The sequence below is a fragment of the Neophocaena asiaeorientalis genome, unplaced genomic scaffold (assembly GCF_003031525.2).
Source record: "Neophocaena asiaeorientalis asiaeorientalis breed wild unplaced genomic scaffold, Neophocaena_asiaeorientalis_V1.1 scaffold606, whole genome shotgun sequence".
NCBI classification, from domain to species: Eukaryota; Metazoa; Chordata; class Mammalia; order Artiodactyla; family Phocoenidae; genus Neophocaena; species Neophocaena asiaeorientalis.
In genome coordinates this window covers 8,023,646-8,037,709 of record NW_020173687.1, presented here as the reverse complement: position 1 = coordinate 8,037,709, position 14,064 = coordinate 8,023,646, and the positions used below count along the sequence as shown (strand labels likewise).

The window sequence follows — 14,064 nt, the reverse complement described above, 5'->3', positions numbered from 1 at the left end:
AAAGGGAGTGAGGGCATCAGGTCACTCGGGGAGCCACACAACACACCCACATACCCCACTGTTTATAGCCTATTGTGCTGACTCTGTGATTTCCAACAATGCAGGACACAGAACCCAAAGAGAAACATTTGGACCCAACCATTCATTGAACTTGACCCTAGCTGCCTTGTAGCAAATAAATAACCTTATGGGAAAATGCACGTAGATACCTCAGATATATCTTTTTTTCAATGGAAGAAGAAAATTCTAGAGGAACCAATCAGTACAATACACATGTGGATCCTGATGTTCAGTCTGTCCTGCTGTGATTATGGAAACAGGGATCACCTACATTTGAACAGAGCTCCAGGGTTTACCAGGCACTGTCACACCTTCATTCAGTCCTGGGGTTGGGGAGGCAGAATTTTTATCGCCCCAGTTTTACAGATGCGGAAATTTGGGTTCAGACAGGTTAGGATCACACAGCTATCAAGTAGCAGGACTGCGGCTCGAACACAGGTCTTCTGAGACAAATTCTAGGATCCTTTTCACAACTTAGCCCCTTCAAATACGGGGAGCAGATATACTGGGTTGGCCAAGCCATTTGTCTGGTCCCAGTGCCTTTCAAAGCACTTTCAGTTATCAAAAGGAGGACACAAGACATTTATCTGTCACCAAGTTAAATTTCCTTCATGATTCCCGTGAAATTTAAACCACGTGGTCTACGAAAGGAAATCGGTTCTGTCAAGTGCAAAGGGAAAACATCTCTAGAAAGTAGTCATTCCAAACAAAATGTACTTTGAGGGGAACTGGCTGAATTTCTAGGATGACGGCGAAAAAGCACACACTCTCTAGGGCCTCCTAACCCCTCTACATGTTCCTTCATTTGGCAAGTGTCGACTGGTGACTATTTCATGCCACCAAGCAACTGCCATTGCAGTGGAGACTAATTTTTTTCAAATTACATGAAAAACAAAGCCAGACATATTTTTTAAAAACCAAAATCTAGCAGCTCACATCTGCTTTAAATTGAGTCTCATGACTTTTGCATTTCCAGTGGCTAACTTTTACCATATTCCCTGGGTCTCTCTACACACAACTAAAGAGACTAAGATGATATATAATAATTAGTATTCTGTTCTTATTCTGTATAAGAAATTGGTTTTTATGACATTATTTAGCCAGAATTGGCACATATTTCAAGCTTCCCACCAAAATTTTCATTAAAATACCATTAACGTAAGTGGAACATTGTAAAGACAATCTAACAGCACTATTAAATTGCTAAATATGTATATATGTGTGTATGTATATCCCACGCACACAAAATTCAAAAAACAAAGACACATACATAAATTCAAATCCAATTCTACGCACAAACCCAAACCCAAACACACTTCAAATGACCTACCGTGTCTTCCAGATCTTTTTTTGTTTCAGCTTTGTTAGGCAAAACCTTAAAAGTTTGAGAAAAACCAAATGTTAAAAACCATAGCTCTGTAGGGTGTTTCTCTTTCTTTCTTTCTTTTTATTTTAGTTCCCCGACCAGGGACTGAACCTGCGCCCCGGCAGTGAAAGTGCCAAGTCCTAACCACTGCACCACCAGGGAATTCCCTATTTCATATTTTTATTTAGGGTGGTCCACTTCACTCTACAAGTAAGGAATGTCATGAGAAGTCCTTTTAATTTAGTAGAAACCCATGGACTTCTGGGTAATACCTAAGTATACATAAGTTAACAAAATTACTATTTTATAATGAAATGCATCAGATCTTATACATTCACTAAGAGCTTGACCACATTCAAAACTGTCTCCTGGATGGCTACACACTTTCCAACAAGTCCACCACTAATCCAAACAAATGTACAAGCCTTTGGTGTTTGTGGCACATTCGGTTGACTTTTTCTGTTTTATCTTTTGAAGTTGGTCTGGGCCTTTGGGAATAGCCCAAACACTTGGATCTGTCTGTTTAATTATGCATTCACTCATTCAGCCCTTTTTTTGAGTGTCTGGCAGGAGCCAAGCTGCGGGGTCTGAAGAGTCAGACAGGGGCAAGCAATGCAAGATGTGGGTCCCTGCCTCCACCCAGTCAAATGGGAGCTTTAGATGTAACAAGATAGAAAGTGATTTCTACAGTTTTATTTGCCATTTGAGTGGCAAAAATGCTTTGATAGGTCAGCAACTCAAGGAAGTATTTTCCAATTATTTTTATGATCAATGACCATAAGATATCCAACTGCGGTAGCGTTCTACTACCACATAGCTCATGTCGCATAGTTAATCTCACAGTTCGCAGCAACTAAAGACTCCTTCACTGAAAGCCAGTTCCCTTACGAAGCACATCTTGTCCCTGTTCTCCAATGTCCCAGCTGCATCAAGCCGTTTAGAGCAGTAACATTCAAGTATGCATCAATCTTAGATCTAACAAAACTTTTGAGCAATAAAATTGAGGAATAGAATAGAAAAGGAGATGAAACTGCTTACCAGAGTTTTAAGGAAGCTCATGATGGAATTATTATTCTCTGTCTGGGGGTCCTCCTTTGCAATCTCCAGTTCTTCAGGGACCCCGGGGACAGAGCAACTCACAGTTGGGATTTCCTGTCCTTCTTTTCCCGTGCTGTCAGCTATGTCCTAGGAACAAGACAGAGTTTTCATGGTTGCAACTTGTTGAATGTGGACTCTCAAAGTACTATTTTTGCTTTGCGCCCCTGTCCCCCTTACCCCCTAATTCCAGCCATACTTCTTCTGCCCACGGGGGTGTAGAACAATCAGGAGATTATGAGAGTCACTCTTCCTTCCCCGCCCCCTCTTTCTAACATAATCAGCATTTGCAGTTAGTTGGAGGGACATTGTTTGGAGCCAGAGGCTAACAAACACAGCAGTGCACGTTGCATCCCAAACAAAAACCCTTTTCTCCCAATTCTGCACAGAGGTTATGTATGATGCCAATATTTTGTGGTCTTCCAGTTTAATCATGGAAGATATCTCTATCTGATTTCCCACAATCCCCGCAGTGCTGAATTGTATCAACTGAAAAAAAAAGTACTGATGTTTTAAAATAATAATTCCGCTTTCAGGATCTGGGAGTTAACTGTGCGAAGGATGTGCTATTGGGACGGATTTTCCTCTCTAACTCACCCAGGAGGGTGGGATGCAGGCTGAATATCCTCCTTTTTTTCACGTTCACTCCCATGACCTTGGGCCAAGCCAGGTTACCTCAAACCCATTCATTCTTCAGGCTCGGGCTCAAGTTTACTTTCTCCACTGAAGTCTTTCTGGGCCATAGCACCCACGGAACCTACTCCCTTCTCTGAGTTTCTAGACCACCTTCTCCGGCACACTCATTTGGCACGTGGGTTACCCTAATGCCAAGGACTGGGCCAGAAGAAGCTGCATTAAAAACGGGGTTATTGGGCCTCCCTGGTGGCGCAGTGGTTGAGAGTCCGTCTGTCAATGCAGGGGACATGGGTTTGTGCCCCGGTCCGGGAAGATCCCACATGCCGCGGAGCGGATAGGCCCCGTGAGCCATGGCCACTGAGCCTGCGCGTCCGGAGCCTGTGCTCCACAATGGGAGAGGCCACAACAGTGAGAGGCCCGCGTACCACAAAAAACAACAACAACAACAACGACGGGGTTATTGTGGAACAGTGATAAAAATGCACAAACACACTTCGGTGAATATTTTAAAAAGTAATAACAATGCTTGTATCCCACAGGGTTTCCCTCAGCCCCAGCACTCCCTCTAAATGGAGCAGTGCTTCTTGTGAAATGCCTCTTAAAGAGCTGGAACTTCATAAAGTCCAACGCAGATAGAAGCCAGGGCCTTAACAAGCTTCTCGGCTTTTTCTAGTTAATTCCAGGCAAAACGTGTTTTACTTGTGAAGAGATGAAATTTTAAACAGGTTCTAAAATAACTTACTGTTCATATTAGAATAGAACTCTAGCGAGTGGAACTTTTTATCATTCCTGTAGGTATAGTTCGGATCCAGGTTGTTCAGTAGGTTGACAAGGAGGATGGCTGAAAATTCTGTTTATAGCAGATGAGTGTGGTATACCTACAGGGGTGGTGAGTTTCCTTTAGGTGGTGCACACACATGCACACATACACGTGCACATACACGCACGAGGTTATTCTTTAAAAGTGCTTTTTGGAAAGATATTTCTTTGGTACAATGGATATTTTTGCTTGGATGAAGTTGAATAGAAAATTTTTAGATAAAATGTTAAATTAAAAATATTACATGGGCTTCCCCGGTGGCACAGTGGTTGAGAGTCTGCTTGACGATGCAGGGGACACGGGTTCATGCCCCGGTCCGGGAAGATCCCACATGCCGCGGAGCAACTAAACCCATGCACCGCAAGTACTGAGCCTGCGCTCTAGAGCCCATGAGCCACAACTACTGAGCCTGTGTGCCACAACTACTGAAGCCCACACGCCTAGAGCCCGTGCTCCACAGCAAGAGAAGCCACCGCAATGAGAAGCCCATGCACCACGACGAAGAGCAGCCCCTGCTCGCCGCATCTAGAGAAAGCCCGCGCACAGCAACGAAGACCCAATGTAGCCAAAAATAAATAAATGAATTAATTAATTTTAAAAATATTACACAAATCATTAAGCAGGTGTTTGGAACATGAGCCATTATGAAAGTGGTACCAGGACTAAATCTAATGGAGAGGTGCCCCACTAGGCCTGATGGAGCTATTGCCTAGGAAATAGTTATTTATTTCCAATCACTCATTTACTCACCTTCACTCAATAGCTTGCTGGGGGAATTCTGAGCATGTACAAACTGTATAGAGGCAAAATGATATTAGCACGGGCTCTGAGGCCAGCCCGCCCAGACTCTACTCTCTGTTCCATCCTTCACACCAGTGCGATCCGGGGCATGTTCCCTGACATCTGTGCCTGGGTTTGCTCATTTGTAGAAGGGGAATCAGCAGCACCTACCTCTCAGAGCGGTCGGGGCGTAAATGGGATAATCCATCGACAGGAGTTAGCGAGGTGTACAGCACCCAGCAAACATGCAGTGAATGCTGGCTATTGTTATCATTACCGTTGTTGTTACCGTCATAGTTTACGTTACTGAGTCTTGTTCTGAGCCCGGTGAGATGAACAAAAGTGAATCAGACACGTTCCTCTCTCGAGATGCTTACAGTCTCACAGTGGATAAAGGCCAGCAGAGGGGGATAAGTACTCGGATAAAAAGATAAAAGAATTCCACTAGCCCACTTAGCCCTGCACAGCGTTTTCAACCAGTATTAATGCCCAGATGCCACCCAGACCAATTCGATCAGAATGTCTGGAGGTGGGGCTCAGGCGTCAATATTTTTAGAGCCCCTGGGTGATTCCAGTGTGCACCAAGGTTGAGAACAGCTGAAGTACAGGGACAAGAAAGGTGTGAAGATGACGCGGCGTCTGCCCTCGGCCCTGGAGCCTGAGCTACAGGTCGACGTGCAGAGGTGGGGGAAGGATGGCGTGCTGAGGAATTTCAGACAGAGGAAAAGGCGTGAAAAACATGTAGAAAAGGATGAGGTGGGGATGGGGGTGGGGAGGGTTTCGGGGTAGATTGTTCAGGTCAACTGAGATACAGATAAACGCAAGGTGGTTAGAGAAGACCACCATCAGTCACACTGACCTTCCTCTCAATCTGCTGGGCGGCAGCTTATAAAGTAGGCGCTTTCTAGGTGGAAGGTTTCTGGGCTGGGGGTGGAGTATGGGGCAAAGAGCCCCCGTAGCAGAAGAAGCAGTCGAGGGGCTTCCCTGGTGGCGCAGTGGTTGAGAGTCCGCCCACCGATGCAGGGGACATGGGTTCGTGCCCCGGTCTGGGAAGATCCCACATGCCGCGGAGCGGCTGGGCCTGTGAGCCATGGCCGCTGAGCCTGCACGTCCGGAGCCTGTGCTCCACAACGGGAGAGGCCACAGCAGTGAGAGGCCCGCGTACCGCAAAAAATAAAAGAAGAATCAGTCGAGAGCTCTGCTGGGGAACTTCGAGGTGGAGAAGGCCCCACCTATGACCCGGAGCCAGACCTCATTTGGGTGCCCAGGATGGAAAAGATACAGATGGTCAAGAAAGGGTAGTGACAGCAGGGGTCCAAAAGAAGAGAGCTCTGTTCCCTCAATCCCTCCACCCTGAACTCGCACAACTGAGGGAGGAGGAGAAGAAATAAGGAGCAAATTCTAATCCTTCCAGACCTCAAGGGCCTCAGCCCATGGTCACGTCAGAGTTTGATTTCAGAAAGAATTGGGGTGAAGGTTAAAATGGATACAAGACTGAAGTTTTTCAGTTGGACTTTTGAATCGCTGCCAGGTTTGGGATCTGCCTATGACATCATGAAGCGTGAGGATAAAAGCTATTGATCAAATATCTAACAAGTGCCTCAAACCGATCAAGACACTGGGAATACAGTGGTGAATGAGACACAGGCCTCTCCTCAGGGAGCTGAAATTCTAGCAGGGGAGAAAAACAGAACCAAACAAAAATACAGATAAACCAATAAATGTAACACAGAAAACTCAGCCAGTGAAGACTGCAAGGGAGAAAATGAGGGAATGGAGGGTGACCAGGGTGATGCTACTTCTGACAGTCAGTGACGTTCTCTAAGAAGTTTGCATGCAGGTGGGGAAGGCATCTATTCTGGGAGGGGGGTGACCCCCCAGGCTGGGTCAGCTACTCTAAGCCACTCTGGTCTCACAGCCCCTGGGCTCCCTACCGCTCACCACAGTGAATGGAAGGGTCTGCGTCTGGCCACCCCCAGCTCCCAGACTTGCAGCTTCCTACGGGAGAGCAGGGGGCATGGTTCTTCTCTGTGATCCCAGGGCTGGACACACAGGGAGCATTACTGAACTTCCTGGAGATAAACTGAATCACAGGGAAGTCAACTGAAGAGGAAACAAATCAGTAAAACACAGGGCAGTCCCATGGGTCTAGTTGCCAACAGGGAAAACCTGCCACAGGGGAGAGCCTCTGAGCAACGGAGATAACTACTGGTATCTCTTCATCCAGGATAGAGAACTCGGACTGGAGGAGACACAGTTCGACAGAATTCTGGGAATGGAGGGGCCCCTCAACTTTCTGCTCAGCCCTGTGGCATCTTGTCCAGGCAGCTCTGAAGATGCTTCCCTGATTCCCCCAGTGCAGTGATATCTCCAGACGTGGAGAGCAGCTCAGGGATGACAGACCCTGCTGGCCCAGTGCAGGGAGCTGGCTTGTTGGCCCAGGGCTCTTCCCAAGTGAGAGTTTATGGTCTCTCAAACTGAACTTGAGCCCTTTTTGTGAAATATGTTTCTCTTCTTAGGCTGGTTTTAAAAAAGAACGTAAGAGGGCTTCCCTGGTGGTGCAGTGGTTGAGAGTTCGCCTGCCGATGCAGGGGACGCAGGTTCGTGCCCCGGTCCGGGAAGATACCACATGCCGCGGAGCGGCTGGGCCCATGAGCCATGGCCGCTGAGCCTGCGCGTCCGGAGCCTGTGCTCCGCGACGGGAGAGGCCACAACAGTGAGAGGCCCGCATACCGCAAAAAAAAAAAAAAAAAGAACATAAAACTCTGCTTCCAGGAAGAAGGAGGATATAGACTTTCTCTCATTCCTCCCAGTAAACACAGTGGAAAATCCTGGACATTATGTAGAAAACAAACACAAAAGAACTCCGAGTGGTGAAGAGGAGAAGGCAGGCCAGCTAGGCACCTCAACAACAAGACGGTGGTGAGTTCCCTGGGTTTTCCTTTTGCCACAGAAATCCTGGACTTGGAGTTGGAGAAGCCAATGACCAGGAAACACCGATGGGCAAACCCTCCCGAAACGCCTGCTCGAACCAAACGGCCAGGAAAGGGCCAGTCTAGCATATGACAGAAAGCTTTTAGACAATAACTGCTCTCTACCAGCCAAACACCGTAGAAATGAAAATAAAAACCACAATGTAATATCACCTCACACCTGTCAAAATGGCTATTGTCACACAACAAGAGATAACAATGTTGGCGAGGATGTGGAGAAAAGGGACCCTCATGCTTTGTTTGTGGGAACCTAAACTGCTGCAGCCACTATGGAAAACAGTGTGGAGGTTCCTCAAAAAATTAAAAATAGGCCTACTATATGATCCCATAATCCCACTCGTGGGAAAGAAAATGAAAGCAGAATCCTGAAGAGATGTCTCTACTCCCATGTTCATTGCAGCATTATTCACAATAGCCAAGATATGGAAACAACAAGTGTGTCTGTCTACAGATAAATGGATAAAGAAGACTGTATATAATATATATTATTCAGCCATGAAAAAAGAAGATAATCCTGCCATTTGTGACAACATGAATGGACCTTGAGGGCATTATGCTAAGAGATAAATGTCAGAGAAAGACAAATACTGTATGATATCACTTATATGTGAAATTTTAAAAAGCTGAACTCATAGAAATAGAGAATGGAAAAGTGATTGCCAGTGGCTGGGGGGTGGGAGAAATGGGGAGATGTCGGTCAAAGGGTACCAACTTCCAGTTATTAGATGAATAAGTTCTGGGGAATCTAATATACAGCATGGTGACTATAATTTACAATACTATATTATATACTTGAGAGTTTCTAAGAGAGGAGATCTTAAATGTCCTCATCACAAGAAAGAGATGGAAATCATATGAGGTGATGGAGTTGTTAACTAACCCTACTGTGGTAATCATTTTGCAGTATATACGTTTATCAAATCATCAAGTTGTATACTTTAAACTTACACAAAAATTATATTTCAGTTACATGTCAATAAAGTTAGAAAATAATACCATTTATACTTGTACCAAAAATGAAATACAAAATATGTACAGGACTTATATGCAGAAAACTATACAATACTGATGAAAGGAATTAAAGAACATATAAACAGAGAGACATACAGTGTTCATGAACTGGAAGACTCAACACAATAAAGACGTCAATCCTCCCAAGTTGATATACAGGCTTAATGCAATTCCTATCAAAATCCCAGCAAGATGTTTTGTAGAGATAGATGAGATTATTCTAAAATTTGTAAGTCAAAGGAATTAGAATATCTAAAGCAATTTTGAAAAACAAGAATTAAGTGGGAAGAAGCAGCTTTCCTGATTTCAAGCCTTGTTATTTAGCTATAGTAAGCAAGGCTGTGGGGTACTGGTGGGTAGAAGCATAGACACATAGTTGACTGGGCCAGAAGAGAGAACCCAGAAATAGACCCACACAAAATGTGCCCAACTGATTTTTGACAAAGGTGGAAAAGCAATTCAATAGAGGAAAGATCATCTTTTCAATAAACGGTGCTGGAACAATTCAACATGCATGGGAGGGAATAAAAAAAAAAGAACTTCAATCTAAGCCTTATACCTTATACAAAAATTAACTCAAAATGGACCAAGGACTTAAATATAAAATGTAAAGTATAAAACTTTCAGGGGAATTCCCTGGCAGTCCAGTGGTTAGGACCCTGTGCTTCCACTGCAGGGCACACGGGTCCAATCCCTCGTCAGGGAACTAAGATCTCACATGCTGTGCGGCAAGGTCAAAAAACAAACCAACCAACCAAACAAACAAGAAAACAAAACAAAAACCTTTTAGAAGAAAATAAGAGAAAATTTCTGGGATCTATGGCAAAGAGCTCTTAGACTTGACATCAAAAGCATAATCCATAAAAGGAAAAATGATGAACTGGCCTTCATCCAAATTAAAAGATTTTGCTTTGTGAAAGGTCCTATTTAAAAAATGGAAAAAATGGGACTTCCCTGGTGGCGTAGTGGTTAAGACTCCACGCTCCCAGTGCAGGGGGCCCGGGTTCAATCCCTGGTTAGGGAATTAGATCCCACACGCCGCAACCAAGAGTTTGCATACCACAATTAAGGAGCCCGCGTGCCGCAACTAAGATCCAGTGCAACCAAATAAACACACTTTTTTTAATGGAAAAAAAGCTAGAAAGGGGGAGAAAGTATTTGCAAACCACTTATCTGACAAAGGACTAGAATCTAGAATAAATAAAGAATTCTCGAAGCTCAATAGTAAAACAAACAAACAAAAAATTCAAGCAATCCAATTAGAGAATGGCAAAGACATGAAGAGACATTTCACTGGACAAAAGATATAGATGGCGGGCTCCCCTGGTGGCGCAGTGGTTGAGAGTCCGCCTGCCGATGCAGAGGACACGGGTTCTTGCCCCGGTCCGGTGGCTGGTCAGAGAGGGAGAGGCCCCGCTACCCAAAAAAAAAAAAAAAAAAAAAAGAATATATTCTTTTACCAAGCGATTCCACTCCTCAGAGTTGGTTTTAAACCTCAATTCACATAAGTGTGAAATAACAAATACACGAGCTTATTCACTACAATGAGGTCATGGCAAATGTTTGGAAACCTGCCAAATGTCATTAATAAGGTCCTGGGTAAATAAATCATGGTACATCCATTCATTGGAAAACTATGCAAGTGTTATAAATGAGGAAGCTGTACAGATACAGAAAGTAGTGTTAACTGGGAAAAAAAGCATGGGATAGAACAGAGTGTATATTATATTACCATTTGCTTAAAAAAGAAGGAATGTGAATTTATACTTATCTTTTGCTTAATATATGCTCAAGAAAGACTCATTTAAAAATACAAACAGTGATTATCTATTGCGGGTGGCATTGGTAGAAAAGTATACCGTGTCATAATTTCTTATTTTGAGCCATGTGAATGTATTATCCATTAAAAATTAAAACAAAATGTGGGCAACTAATTCCAAATTTTAAAAAACAGCCAGAGGGCCACACTCAACGCAGTTTGGAAGACGATCCAGCCCAAGGCCACCGGTTTGTGGCCTATGCCTTAAATATTGGGTTATTTGTAGGATCTTTGTCCTTAACTACAAATACGTCTGAGCTGTTCTCATGAGGCCTGCAGATCATTCTCAGCAAACAGAAATTTTAGATAGAAACATCGGCGTTCTCCAGGAAATATCTGGAAACTTCTTTTTAAGCAAACAGGTGTCCATGGTGTCAGCTTGTTTTTCATCCATATGGAAGAGGCCTGTATTTTTTTCCTTTCTGTTGGCTTCCAAGGGCAAACAGATAGGAACACTAGTTAAGTGATCACAATTTGTCATGTTGAAAAATTGTGCTGCCTCATTCTGATTTGATTGCCTATAATAAAACGCATATGGAACTTCCGGTACCTTCCTTCCACTGTAAATTGTCAATTGGCTTTCGTCTTTCTCTAAGCAAGGTCTGCATTGTCCAAGTGAAAATACGAGTGAAGGCAGGACGATCAAGGCTAAAAAAAGCCTTGTCTGGAACTATTTGTGATGAATGTCTACCTCATCTAGATGTCCCCACCGATTGTGCATACCGGTTTCATTTTGAATCTTTGTACCGAGAAATCAGTGTCTAACAGGCAGTTTAACACGGGAAAATTTGTCTAAAAAAATGTTGACTGGTACGGAAACCCATTACTCTTTTCCATCTGTTGGAAATTCGAGCCACAGGCTGTCTGGGATTAAAGGGAGGAGCTATGTTTCCTCTCCCACTTGGTTGCCACAGCGGCACAAAGGGCATCGTTTGCTCAGCAACAATGTTCTCTAGCCATACATCACGTCTTTACTTTTTTTCTTCTGGGAGCACATCACCTGCATACACCCATTGTCAGATTGGGGATGAAAAATGGGATTTGGTTAATTCTTAAAAATAAAAATTTATCCTCCAATTTCCATAGAAGGGGAAGCAAATTACTGAAACAAGCGGGAAGGAACTCTAAGAACAAAGTCTACCGATAATATTTAACAGAACGTCAACATTTCCGAAAGAGTTGGGATTTTTCTGTTTTAAACTTTGTTTTACTACAAAGCCCAAAACCACCAAAGGAAGGTCTACTCCTGTAGCTAATTTTGTATTTTTATTTTTTCCCACTATACCTTCCCAATTCACATCAACCGATAAAAATGCACTCACATCTTTTAAGCAAAAATTAGGAAAGAACTCAAGTAGCACGACCTTAAGAAGTGCCAATTACAAAAGGACTTTGAAAACTGCCATCCACAACAAAATTTCTCTTTCCAAAATACACATTAGCTATACGTGTTAAAAATCAGTGTTATTTCTGAGCAAGAAATTGCCACACAAGTTCTGATTGCACAGTTCCGGAATTACTGTGAGCGAAAATAACCTGTTAAACCGCTTGTTACTACTGCAGTTTCTAATACAGTTCAGGATGCTGCAAGCTTCATAGCGCTATCTAGTGGAGGAATCAGGAAATTACCTAGATTGTAGTATTTTCCTTATACTTAGGCAGTACTCAGTACTTACTTGCTCTATTTCTAAAAAAGAGAAAATCTAGATGAGCAAAGAGTAAAAATATAACATGCACCCATTATCCCATTACAGAAAATAACTACTACTAAAAATCTGCAATTTTTCTTTCCACACCCCTCTTTGGGTGGAAGGATGAATATGCGTGGGCAGGCAAGGCAAATATGATTTTTACCCAAAAGGGAACTTTCTGTATATACTATTTTGAAAGCTGCTTTTTCCTTTTTTTTTTTGGCCACACCACGTAGCATGTGGAACTTCCCCAACCAGGGATGGAACCCACACCCTCTGCAGTGGAAGCACAGAGTCTTAACCACTGGACCACCAGGGAAGTCCAGACCTGCTTTTCTTATTTAACATTATGTTATAACCGTCTTCACATGTCAATACTTCTATTTCTAGGTCATCTTTGTTATGATGTCCAGTGTAAGGGTGTACCACAATAAGATCTTTTAGATCTTCCCAACTTTTCTCTTACAGACAATGCCAGACTTAAAAAAAAAAAAGCTTGTGGATAAAATGTTGCCCATTTTCTCAATAAATTCCTAGATGTCAAATTGCCTTTTCAAACCTTCTTCAGGCTTTAAAATTGTGTACTGCCAAAGTGCCACGGTTGAAATAAACTTCCTAGTGATGCAGGTAGTTAAGAAATTATCAGACACTTCAGAGGGCAATAAAAAGAACATAAAAATATTGAAACGTGAAATCCAGATTTTCATATTGTCTTCTGGCATGTTTTCTAATTGGGGAATCTGCATGACACAGATCTAAAAATGCTCCACTTACCTATTTTTCCCTCCTCTTTTTGGGAGGAGAGAGAGGCAACTGTTCATTTTAGCTTCTTATACTAATTGAATCAAGCGAGGTTGGACCAATTATCCAGTATGATGCTCTTTATTATAAATCATAAGATCACCGCCTGTTTTAATACTCTGTAGACATAACCTTAGGATGTTAAAAACTCATATTCTATCCTGGTGGCAGAAGTGTAACATAGCACCTTGACATGGTAGAGCCTCATTAGCCCATGATACTGACGGATGCAGAGATGTTTTAGTTAAAAGATTAAATAAACCAGTTGTTCATTGTAGTCATAGGTGGAGAGTGGAAAGAAATCTATCAGAGAAAGCAATTCACACTTTCTTCCTATAAATAAGGGTTTTCCATTTTCTGTCTCAGTAACCCCTCTGCTTGAGGGGTAAGTGAATTTGTCAACTTGATTTCCAATGGCAAGTGAAATGTGGGTCGAGGACTAAGCAATACAATGTTCTTTCCTTGCTTCTGTTTTTGGCAACAGTAATTACTTTGAGGATATTCCTAAGAATACATAAGTTGGCACACTTTTTTTTTTTAATTTATTTATTTTCGGTTGCATTGGGTCTTCCTTGCTGCGCAGTGTGCGGGCTTCTAACTGTGGTGGCTTCTAGCTGTGGCACGCGGGCTCAGGAGTTGTGGCACACAGGCCTAGTTGCTCCACGGCACGTGGGATCCTCCCGGACCAGGGCTCAAACCCGTGTCCCCTGCATTGGCAGGCGGATTCTTAACAACTGCGCCACCAGGGAAGCCCTGGCACACTCTTAAATAGAGTCCATTATGTATGATATAAAATGGAAAAATACATTTACCGTGGGCAAAGGGTGGGTGGAGAGTGATGCCCACTTCACATCAGGCAAAAAAAGAATCTGTGGTAGATTCTTCTGTTCTATGATCAGTTCCAACACGTGCAACCTCCAGACTGATAATGACAATTTACATTTATTAGAGAAAAAAATATCCAACATCAAAAAAAACCTCTTCAAAATACA

The 14,064-nt window shown here is 43.1% G+C and overlaps 1 protein-coding gene across 2 annotated transcripts in view; it reads right to left on the bottom strand.

Annotated features, from left to right (window-relative positions):
* The window catches only part of BCAS1 (brain enriched myelin associated protein 1), a 99,816-nt gene that overhangs the window by 45,168 nt on the left and 40,584 nt on the right, over positions 1-14,064 (bottom strand). For both annotated transcript variants that reach the window (XM_024750432.1, XM_024750431.1), the window contains exons 4-5: positions 2,465-2,611; positions 1,391-1,435 (exon numbers count right to left, since the gene is read on the bottom strand). In XM_024750432.1, coding sequence (XP_024606200.1) covers positions 1,391-1,435; positions 2,465-2,611 — 192 coding nt within the window. The remainder of the gene's footprint in view (positions 1-1,390; positions 1,436-2,464; positions 2,612-14,064) is intronic.